General features: G+C 42.9%; 1 protein-coding gene across 3 annotated transcripts; it reads left to right on the top strand.

Moving 5' to 3' along the window:
• Positions 1-286: 286 nt before the first annotated feature.
• On the top strand, positions 287-11,071 carry LOC100217223 (Diaminopimelate decarboxylase 2 chloroplastic). Of its 3 annotated transcripts, XR_004856892.1 has the most exons (9): positions 287-911; positions 3,701-3,875; positions 4,768-4,917; positions 6,750-6,911; positions 7,064-7,249; positions 9,387-9,509; positions 9,586-10,426; positions 10,531-10,602; positions 10,698-11,056. XR_004856892.1 is itself a non-coding variant. In NM_001350231.2 (8 exons), the coding sequence occupies exons 1-8, from the start codon at positions 424-426 to the stop codon at positions 10,782-10,784; spliced, it is 1,461 nt and encodes a 486-aa protein (NP_001337160.2). In that variant the 5' UTR covers positions 372-423; the 3' UTR covers positions 10,785-11,064. The 3 variants fall into 3 exon arrangements, 1 of the variants encoding a protein (NP_001337160.2); XR_004856891.1 differs by having other exon boundaries at positions 292-911; positions 9,586-10,602; positions 10,698-11,071; NM_001350231.2 differs by lacking the exon at positions 10,531-10,602 and having other exon boundaries at positions 372-911; positions 9,586-9,675; positions 10,698-11,064.
• The last annotated feature ends 535 nt before the right edge of the window (positions 11,072-11,606 follow it).

Here is an 11,606-nt window from a genome sequence, read left to right as displayed (position 1 = left end):
GGATCGTTGAGATATGCTATTTTACAAGGAACCACAACGACTTCTAAACCTTCTTGACCTATATATAGACATCTATATTCACTTCTACACAGCCGGCTGCCAGCCAGCTACCCAAGCAGCACAACACTCCTACGTACTGCGACAACGCATACTAGTTAGGGGGTGTTTGGTTTATAGGGACTAATGTTTAGTCCCTTTATTTTATTCCTTTTTAGTGTATAAATTGCTAGAAACTAAAATAAAGTTTTAGTTTCTATATTTAGCAATTTTGGAACTAAAATGGAACAAAATCTAGGGACTAAACATTAGTCCCTAGAAACCAAACACCCCATTAATCTCTCGTGAAGTCGTGTTCGCGTGGAACTGGTACAGAACACTTCGCTTCCTGGAAGGCTGGAACAGAAAGAACCCTAAACCCTAGCAATGGCGGCGGCGAACCTGCTGTCGCGCTCCCTTCTCCCCACCCCAAACACTATCCGAACGAGCCACCCCACCCCGCGGAGCCCAGCCGTCGTCTCCTTCCCCCGCCGCCGTGCCCGCCTGTCCGTGTGCGCCTCCGTCTCCATGGCCTCCCCGTCCCCACCGCCACAGCCCGCGGCGGCCGGCGTGCCGAAGCACTGCTTCCGGCGCGGCGCCGACGGCTACCTGTACTGCGAGGGAGTGAGGGTGGAAGACGCGATGGCGGCTGCCGAGCGCAGCCCCTTCTATCTCTACAGCAAGCTTCAGATCCTCCGCAACTTCGCCGCTTACCGCGACGCTCTCCAGGGGCTCCGCTCCATCGTCGGGTATGCCGTGAAGGCCAACAATAACCTCCCCGTGCTACGCGTCCTGCGTGAGCTTGGCTGCGGCGCCGTCCTCGTCAGCGGCAACGAGCTCCGACTCGCCCTCCAGGCGGGATTCGACCCCGCCAGGTGCGGCTCTTGTTCCTAGATTTTTACTTCCTGGGATGAACTGGTGTCATTGAGCAAATGTGTCTGCACTTTCGGGTGGAAGAATAACTTTCTGCTGTTTTTTTTAATTTTGGATGGAATAATAGATTATGTTGCAATTGCTGCTGCTGACGATGATGAAGGGCGTTCCTGTATATTTGGTATTGGATAGCAGCAATGTTAGGGCATTTTAGTGAGTGCACAAACTGCATTAGCAATGGTAATACATTATGTTAAAACTTTTGGTTTTGGTCTCCATTGCAGAGAGGCTAGGGGTGATTTTTAGTTGGTATACATCTATTTCCTTGTAATATTATGAAAGAGATTATACTGTTATCAAAGTCTATGTAGCATGGATAAGAGTCTTGTTATCAGGCCGATATGGATACATGCATTTACCCTCCTAAACCCCATATGCGGATACATTTTAGTATTTTCTAATAAAAATAGTGCAGATTAAAATTGGGGAAACATTTTTTTCTCGAACAAAATTGAGGAAACATTGAAATTACCTTGCAAATATTGTGGTTTTACTTTTTTTCCGATAAGGCAACAGCAAGCCAAGTCCACCCATTTCTGATTTCTCCAACTTTAAGACTCCAAGTCCAAAGTTGCAGACAAAAACCAATCATTCATGTATCACAGTATATAAGTCTAAATGTCTTATTCTTGTTGTATAAATGGAGGGCGGAATGGAGGATTGAAGTATATATCAAATTATCAACCTTCACTTTCAGGCAGCCTTTTCAGGAGATATCCAGCAGATAGCAGTAGGACAATGCAATGTAGCTAGTTAGCTACCGGCAACAGCAACTTGTCTGGTTCCAGCTTCTATGGCAGAACAGAAGTATACAATTAACCAATATACATAACAAGACATGTAGACAAGTCTCACATCTCAATTAACAAATCACCATAGTTGTTAAGGCAGCAAGGCGAGGTAAGGCGACTGACCCCCTCCTTACCTTTTAAGCGATAAGGCGTAAGGCGAGGCGACACCGTAAATATAGTTAAAATTAGAAAAAAATATTGATATTTGAGAAAGTATTTAGGATAAAACATTAATAAAGTAGAGAAAAAGATAAAAAAAGAAAAAAACTAGCCCCCAACCTACAAATCAGCCCAAAAGCCCACTAGCCCAGTAAAACTAGGTTAAGCCCACTTCCCCTCCCTCTCTCCCAGACCTCTCCCTATATCTTCTCCCAGCCGCCCCACTCCCAACTCCCTCCTCCCAGCCACATCTCCCTCTCTCCCTGCTGGCTCCCTCTCTCCTGTGCCGGTCGCTGCTGGAGCCTTTGGGGCCGTCGCCGCTCTGCTGCTGGAGGAGCTGCGTCACACGCTCTGCTGCTGGAGGAGCTGCACCACGCGCTCTGCTGCTGGAAGAGCCCCCGTGCCACTGCTGGAGGAGCCGCTGCACCACTGTTGGAGCCGCCGCTGGCCTCTCCCACTCGCCTTAGGTGCGGCGTAAGGCGAGCAGGACGCCTTACGTTGCCGGGGCGCCTTACCGCCTTAACAACTATGCAAATCACTGAAGAAGAAGTCCCCAGCTAGAGATGTATATAAGTTTAACATAGGAAGATAGCAGTACTTTAGTTCTATTACATAACCAACATAGCCTCAAATTGATTAAATTATAAAGGGCAATGCAGGTTGCAGTTCAAGCTGCTGCTTCATCCGCAACTGCTTCATTCTTTTCCACAATAGCATCATCATCAAGAGAGGGAACACCAACACCAAAAGCCCAAAAGATACAGATTGTAACTCAGGCTCATCAATGAACATATTAGCCACTTCAAGAAGACCTACACCACCAACAGAATCAAAGGAATATCCTGAAACATCCCAAATCCTTGTCTCCTAGTCTCTATTTTGTGCACCAGTTTTTGGGAGATGCCTTATATTTGAGGGCACAGAGGCGAAATCCTCATCACTTTCTGGAGTTAAGGCATTTTCTAACACTATGGTGGAAGCTGTAAGTACCATGGTTTTTAAAGCGGTAAGGCGGTCCAAGGCGTTGGACCACCGCCTGGACGCCTAGGCGACGCCTAGGCGAGGTAGGCAGGCAAGGCGCCTAGGCGTTAGACCACCTAGGCGACACCTTAAGAACAGAGGTAAGTACTCTAGTTTCCTTTCACAGCAAGAAGATGAGGCTGGTTGGCTAATCAATTTGATAGCCAAACTCATGAATAAAGGCACAGACTGTCCGTCTACCAAGTCTCGAGCTGAGTTAAAGAACTTTTAAGTTAATTCAACTAACAACTCAAATACAAGAACTTTGGACTTGAGTTTGTCACTTTTACATGCATGGGTGTAGGGTGGAAAATTTTCTTTTGATCTAACTTCCACATATGTTCTCAACAAAAAATGAATCTGGAAGTAGTTGGGATATTCCAAAATGCTAGTTAAGCTATCTAACAGGCGTTGAGTTTTTTTAGCAGAACTTGTGTATACAAATACTATGGTTTGCTTGTGCAGACCTGTCTTCGATAGATTCATTTTTTTGTTTGCACAAAAAGTAGATACCTGATTATTTTTTCTATGAAAGAATAAATAATGTTACAAGAGTGTTGCATGGACTATAAGCCCAAAAGCAAAAGAACCACATGATGATAGCTATTGCAGATAGTGTTGTTTTAATCTAGTCAAGGATTTTTTGATTGCCATTGGTTTTGCAAACCACTCTTTTAGCTGTAGAGCTCATTGTTTCTCCAGTTGATGGCATTTTTTCTGAATAGAAAGTAACTATAGTCAGTGTCTATTTTGAAGATCAGGTGTATATTTAACGGAAATGGGAAGACACTCGAAGATCTTAAATTGGCTGCTGAGAGTGGAGTATTTGTAAATGTGGATAGTGAATTTGATTTAGAGAATATTGTCAGAGCTGCAAGAGCTACTGGAAAGAAAGTGCCTGTTTTACTTAGAATAAATCCAGATGTGGATCCACAGGTATGGTTACCCTCTAGTACTTCCCAAAACACACGTACATGTGCACACATGTAGCCAATGAGAGTGTTTGGTTTATTTTATTGCCCTTTGTATTATCCCTTGTTGGAATTCGGCTAGCTCTTGCTTATTTTGGTCATGCCATCCTGTCCACACGACATGTCATGCTGCTGACTATGTCTTTGTTGTAGTAGTTGGTAGAGCGGCGGTATGGCCTTGTACTGGTTGTACATCACCTTGTACTACTATAGAACATGTATGGCCTTGTAGTGGGTGTACATCACTTTGTACTACTACATGACATCCTCAGTTCAGTCAGCAGCAGCACTGTGTTCATGCTCTCTGCCTCTCTCTCTGTTCTCTCTTCTAACTATCCAGTTCCAATTGTGCGTGTGTGAGAAATGTGGCAAGCACCTGGCTGCCAGCTAATGTCCCTTTGTATTGTTTTGAGTAGGATATCTTTTATTGATTTAACTGTTCTTGTTAGCAATAATTTTTTGCCTTCGGTTTCCTGAATTTCTTGGATGTCTTGTGGACAACTGCCACCTTTGCTGTGATCACTCTTTCCTTCCAACCTGAAATTTTCCCTTTAACAGACTAAATAATTCCTTGTGTCTTTCATTTCTGAGCAACCACCAGTACAAAGCCTTTTAATCCAAGGAAGTCAGGGTACACTAGAGATAGAACCCAATAAGATCTACTGAAAGAGGATAAAAGAGTAATCAGGATATTAGTAATGGTAGTGATAATAAAAGAAGAGTTAGCCTCTTGCGTGTTGGAGGGAAAAAGGGAAGAGTTAAATGTAGAAAGTTTGGAGTTCACACTTATAAGATATCTTGATATGCCAAGTAGTAGTGTTTGGCCATTTTTTGTGAGAAAAACTTTTTTCCAACAGGTACATCCATATGTTGCCACGGGAAATAAAACATCCAAATTCGGGATCCGCAATGAGAAATTGCAATGGTTTTTGAACTCTATCAAGTCATACTCGAATGAAATCAAACTCGTTGGTGTTCATTGCCATCTGGGATCTACTATTACAAAGGTAATGTTAATGTCTTGGTTTCTTTATAGTATTATTTTAATATCACTATAGTTTTATGTCTAGAATTTGTTGAACTGAGCTTGCACGCAGTTGTTTTTTTTCTTCTTAATGCAATGGTACACATTTCTCTTGCATATTCATCTATTCTAGGAAATAAAAAGCTTCTGTGCAGTGGTAACATGTACTTTTTCCCCCTACTTAATGGGCAACATCTTGTGTCGGGTGAATAGTCACTTTGTTGCAGTCAGTTAAATGTTCGTTGTTCCAGTAAACAATGACCATGCTGCACTATGTCACCTTTAGTCAGTAAATGCACCCTGTTTTAGGATGATTGCCTGACAGCCTCTACCTAGGTACAGATTAGAAATTATTGTTATTATTTTCGATTTTCATACCTGAAGTCCCTTATAGAACCTATCTTCTAAGGTCTATCTAAGTGGCCTACACCATCGACAAGGATATATGTCTGACCATTTCTAAAGGTGATTATACTGCCATGCCCTAATTGATACTTTATCTCAGAACAATTATTGTTTACTTGTTCACTTAAAAACTGGGAAGTACTAGTGTTTTACTCCCTCCAGACCACATTTCCACCTTGTTGTCTTACTGTTCCATGTTGAAATGCTGATTTTGTTAGTTCCAGATTTTTAAAGTTGCTATTGTCTTGTAGTGAAGTTCAAGGTATTTGGGATACAAAGTTCTTCCATAGATTCATTATTCTATTCTGCATGAACAGTTCAATGTGAGGCAATCATGGAATTTGCAGCATGTGAGAAACGCGGAGATAAGATTTGATGCATCATTAGTATATCAATATAAAAATGAACCTGCTTTTTGTTAGTAAGCTGAGGGATGACCATGTAACGGCTCAACTAGTTTGAAATTTAGATTCATATTTGACTGAATAAAGAGGTAGATCCTTCCATGTTCTACATTTTAGTAAATATCATTTCAATTATTTTGCTCAACACATTGTTATTAAAACGTCGTTTAAACGACAAAACGTGGTTAGAGTTTAGAACGTCAGGTCGTTTTAGCAAAAACACGTAGAACGTCCGTTTATCACGTTTAAACGTCGCTTAAACGGCGTTTTCTCGTTTTCGGACGTTCTAGGCGTGTTCAGGAAGTTCTACGTGTTATTGGGCCTTTCACAGACCAAAAAATACATAGGGCATGACATACTCTCCTTTGTGCTGTTGCTAGCGCCTGCTAGCGCCGCCACCCGAATCCTCTTCTCTAGCGTCGTCACCACCCACCCGCATCCATCTCCAGCGTCGCCTGCCGCCCTCCCTCCGGTTCCAGCGTCCAGCGCCGACAGCCTCCCTCATCTGCCCCCTCCTCTCCTCTTTCCTCTCCTCCCTCTCCATCCTCCAACAGTCCAGCGCTGCCAGGCCAGTGAAGCGCCGCCCTCCCTAGTTTCAGACTTTCAGTCATCAAGAGTTTATGGTTACTGATCATAGATACAAGTTGTAACTTGTGTGGTTGAACTTGATATGTTTCATTTTGTTTTGTGAACTCAAGTACTTAACTTATGTATGAACATATTGTATAATTGAAATTTTATGTAATGTCTAAAAAGACGTTTCAACGTTTGTTTAAACGTTTAAATGTTAAAAAGGTGGCTCATAACGTTTTACCGCTTCAATAACCATGGCTCAAAAGTGATCTGGTACTGATTAGGGCTTTTATCTTTTTGCCATAAAGACCCAAAAATACTAATGCAGAACATTTACGTTTTCAATACTCCTCTTTGCTTACATGGTTGTATTCTTTGCAGAATACATGTTTCTTTCTTAGTAGATGTATCTAAAGTGTTCTTGCATTTTTAGGTTGATATATTCAGAGATGCTGCAGTGCTTATGGTGAATTATGTCGATGAAATTCGAGCACAAGGTTTTAAGTTGGAGTACCTGAATATTGGAGGTGGTTTGGGAATAGATTACCATCATACCGATGCAGTCTTACCTACACCTATGGATCTCATCAACACTGTAAGCTCAGCATTCTTACCATGTTTCTGATTCATATCTTTGCAGGCACACATGCATCTTTAAAATAGCAGTTCTCCTTATTGTGATACGGTAAGTTAGCTTATGCAATTATGGCTTGATTCATCATGGTGGTTCTATTTATTTTGTTGCAGGTACGAGAATTAGTTCTCTCTCAAGATCTTACTCTTATTATTGAACCTGGAAGATCCTTGATTGCTAATACTTGCTGCTTCGTCAATAGAGTAACTGGTGTTAAATCTAATGGTACAAAGAATTTCATTGTTGTTGATGGCAGCATGGCAGAACTCATCAGACCTAGCCTGTATGGAGCATATCAGGTTTGTTTAGAGATTTAATCAATGATAATGAATTAATGACTGTTACTACTATGTTCTTGTGGTAGCTTCTTTTCCATCTCTAGAACCATAATGATTCCAAGCTGTAGCTTTGGTTGTGTATCCAAGATGGTAACCACTTTGGCCTGGTGATAGTCTTGAAAAAGTAGATTACTCCAATGCATGGAAATTTTGAGTATTGCCTTATATTTGACAGTTTTAAATCCTATTTTTTACAACCATATATGAGTAATTTACCTGTGAAGGTTCAGAAACTTCAACTACACACCTATGTTCTCAGCATCACCTAGACACCACAATAGAGTAAATGTTTAGGTAATGTGCTGAGAGTAGAGGCTGTAGTCTTAGTTTTGGAATGATACAGACTGGGTTAGACTATTATATGGTTGTGTGTGTTATGGGCTTAGCCCAGCACAGCCCATTAGGGTTAGGGAGATATATAATGTAACCCCTATACTCAACCAAGGGTATGGATTATTATTCCTCTAATAGTTTATTTCGTCATTGCTGTTTCCACTGCCGATTCTATTCTAGGTGGGCACTTAGTCAACTATGTGTCACCTGCAGCAACTGAGTTGGACTCCCCCCCCCCCCCCCCCAAAAAAAAAACGTGACTGAAGCACCTGATAAATGGTGCTCGATCTCCTTGTTCGGTCTTACGTGTCCGGTACCCGAAGTCCTGAACCCGATTCCCATCATATCCTCTCCGTCCTTATCTAGAGCCATCGACCTCCAGGGTCCAACACAGAGGTGTTGACCCCAACCCAACCTCCAATCTCGTGTTCTCTTCCTGATCCATGACTTCAGCGGTTCAGCCCAAGTGCGAGAATGTGGGGGAAGCTGATGTGCAACTACAGGGGTGGAATTCTGCCGAAGCCTGTGGATGCTATGGTGCGTGGGTGGCGGACATGGCTCTTTTCCATTCCACCCACAGCCTCCTCTGATGAGCTCTTGTGGAAGGTGGAGGCCATGGACGAGGCTCCACCAAGCTTCTTGCCTTCCTCTTTCTGGCCTCCGGGAGCGACCTGGGGCTTTGGCTCTGTCTCACTTCGCCAATCTCGCCACGCCGGTCATTGTCATCGCACTCCCCCATGGCCCATGGCACTGGTGGTTGGTGCAACTCCACCTTTCCCTTTCGCGTGCATTCGCACTTGGCATCAGAGATCCCTGACTCATCTGTCTGAGGACCGAACAGAAGACTGTCGAGTGCAGAATTCCCTCGGACAGCCGGGCTGCGACTACGGAGTTCGTAGGCGCGATCCGTCTTCTCCGGCGAGGTTTTTCCCCTCAGCCGTAGGTTTGTGTAGAGGAGGAAGAAGAAGATTAGGAGCATGTTTGGTTCGTTACCTCAATTGCCACACTTTGCCTAACTTTTTTGCCTAAGATTAGTTATTCAATTCGAACGACTAACCTTAGGCAAAGTGGGGCATAGTTAGCCACAAACCAAACAAGCCCTAGATGCAAATACTTGATTGCCTTCTTCCCTGGTCGGTACATGATTAAATAGCCATCAGCCAGAGCAACATCTCCACTGATTGAGGCACTAACTATAGAAGCTATCTTTATTTTCCTTTATTCTAGCAACTCGGAATCCTTCTTTCCTTCAGCGCCTTCCTGGCATCTCGGCTTGCCTTCCTAGCCGCATTGCCTGCCTTCCCAGTCGCGTTTTCCATATTAGCTTCTTCCTGACGTTTCGGCCTGGGTCACAGCCTTCTCGCGCAGGGCGCGTTCTGCGGCGCGGCGCACGTCCCGGGCTTGGCGACGCCTAGTATACGCGCGCCCGAACATGACAAGACACTGAAGACCGAACTGTCAGTCCACCGATTCCTCCATCCTAATTTCGGTTCCCAGTTTCTGAAGACCGAAATAAAAATAGGCCGAAGGAACAGACATGAAAAATTGGGTAAGACCGAATGCCCACCCCTGGCAGCAACTCAATTAAGCACTATGATTGCAGCAACTTAATGAAGCACTATGATTGCAGCAGCTTGATGAAGAATTTATGTTTATGTTTCATTTTTCATTGAAATGCGTAGAAAATCATGTTAACACTGCATAAACAAAATTGTCATGCGAAGAAAGTTATTTTAGCTGTTAAATCTTGTTACTCATGTGGCAGCATATCGAATTGGTCTCTCCCCCCACTCCTGGTGCTGAAGTAGCGACCTTCGATATTGTTGGGCCAGTTTGTGAGTCTGCAGATTTCCTTGGAAAAGATAGGGAACTTCCAACACCTGATGAGGTCTTTTTCAAAGCCACTATATTTTATTTGATGATTAGCGTTTCCTCTGTTTCGTTGTGATATATTGTCCTTGTAGGGAGCTGGACTGGTTGTTCATGATGCAGGTGCCTACTGCATGAGCATGGCTTCCACCTACAACCTGAAGTTGAGGCCGCCAGAGTACTGGGTACACACTACAATTCATATTTGGTGCCCATTGGGGTCTGGCGCCTCATTAACTAAAATATCATGTTGCAATATTTCAAAAGACCATTAACATAAATCATGTCCAAACACGCCTTATATGGTATCTGTTCGTTTGCAATTAAAGCCAGCCGTTCAGGCTGCAGCTGCTGCCAACTGAAGACACAACACTGTAGGAATGATAGAATTCAGCAGCAGCAGCGTTGTAAAGAAGTCAACCTAACATGCCTAAAAAAATAAGCAGTCAACCTGTCACTGTTCATCATGTGCAGACAGTGACACTTATTTTTTGAATCTCAACATCAAAGATGAATTTCAAACTGAATTGTTTCAGCTACACTTAACTTTAGGTACTACATAAATCATTTTTTTGAAACATTGCAACATGATTTTTTTAGCTAATAAAGAGGGCGCCAGCCTCCCTCTGTGTGTGTGTGTGTGTTTGGGGTGGGGGACATACTGGCATACTGCCACCTACTTTCCCTTTTTCTCGTGATTATTTTGTAGGAAAAATGGAAAAAGCCACTGCAAGCTAGGGAATTTCAATTACTTACCTGGATATTGCTTCCTTAGAGCAACTATAGCAGTTTTGGGGGTTGATTCTAAGAAATGAGTCCATCAGGGCTGCAAACCCCATTGCTCCTGAGTCCTGTTGAGGGCTGAGGAGCCTACTGTTGGTAGCTTAGACGAGCTTAAAGGAACCAAGCCTGGCAAGGCTTGAGGTCGTAGAACATGTAAGTCAAGAAGGTGAAGGGGATCATGTAAAAGAGCTTGACAACCTGCACATTCTATGTGTTTGAAATACCCACTCTGCCTATTGCCATCCAATGTTTTTCAGAGTTCTGCATGTTAACCATCGAAAGCAACTTGGATATGAAAACGCATAAAGCTTGCAGGTGGTAGACTAACCGTAAGGAGTCGACTTTGGGGATGACCATTAATACCTCTCCCTGTGTTGCCTCTTTTGTCTTTATCAGTTTTGTTCATTTCTGTTTTGCATTGCAGGTTGAAGAGGATGGTTCGATTGTTAAGATCAGGCATGAAGAGAAGCTCGATGACTACATGAAGTTCTTTGATGGTCTTCCTGCTTAGATGTTTATTTGTGACTGCTAGGGGCGATGTTTTCTTGGAGATAATTGAATTTTTCTTTGTCAAGCTCATTTTGCTTTCTTGTGGTTGTTATGGAATGTTACTGGATACTGGATAGTTAGTTCGGCCTGTAGGCGTATCCTCCTGAACTTACCTCTCATTGCTGTTAGTTTTGGCACCAAGTTTGTTCCCAATTGCTATTTACGGAAGTTATTGCATAAAGGGCTGTTTGGTTGTAATCTTCCCGTAAGAATAAGATGCATGTTTTTGAGTTAGAGGACCATGCCTGAGCGTGATTTGTTTGGGACTGAATGTTTTACCTGGTGACTTGCCTGCTTGTGATCCAAATCTGTCACCTGGGCTCCGGTTATTCCCATCATCCATGGATTAGAGTCCATGGATTAGAGAGGATTGGAAAAAAATAAGAAAGATTTTAATTTATTAGAAAATTAAGAAAGATTTTGATTTGTTAGAAATTTAAACTTAATCTTGTCCAATCCATATAGATTGGGACTAAAACTAACAAGCACTTATTGGTTTTAGTGCCTGACCAGTGACCGTGGAGTAGTTTCACTAATGAATTCAGATCATTAGTGAAGCTTCAGATTTATAAAGGCCATTTTAGTTGGAATGACTTGTTTTGTTTCTTGGAAAGACCTCATATGTTAATGATTCATCCTTTCTCTGGCAAAAACGTCACATGTCAAACGAGTGTTTGCATGCCGATGGCACGGTCGGTCCAGGGCGGGAGGCAATGGGTATAGATAAAAAAAAAGACTGATTTGGTGACTAGAAAATCCAAGAGGGATTCATAAGAAAACTCCT

The sequence above is a fragment of the Zea mays genome, chromosome 3 (genome assembly GCF_902167145.1).
Source record: "Zea mays cultivar B73 chromosome 3, Zm-B73-REFERENCE-NAM-5.0, whole genome shotgun sequence".
Classification (NCBI taxonomy): domain Eukaryota; kingdom Viridiplantae; phylum Streptophyta; class Magnoliopsida; order Poales; family Poaceae; genus Zea; species Zea mays.
The sequence above is the reverse complement of the archived record's forward strand: the minus strand, read 5'-3'. Positions and strand labels throughout refer to the sequence as shown.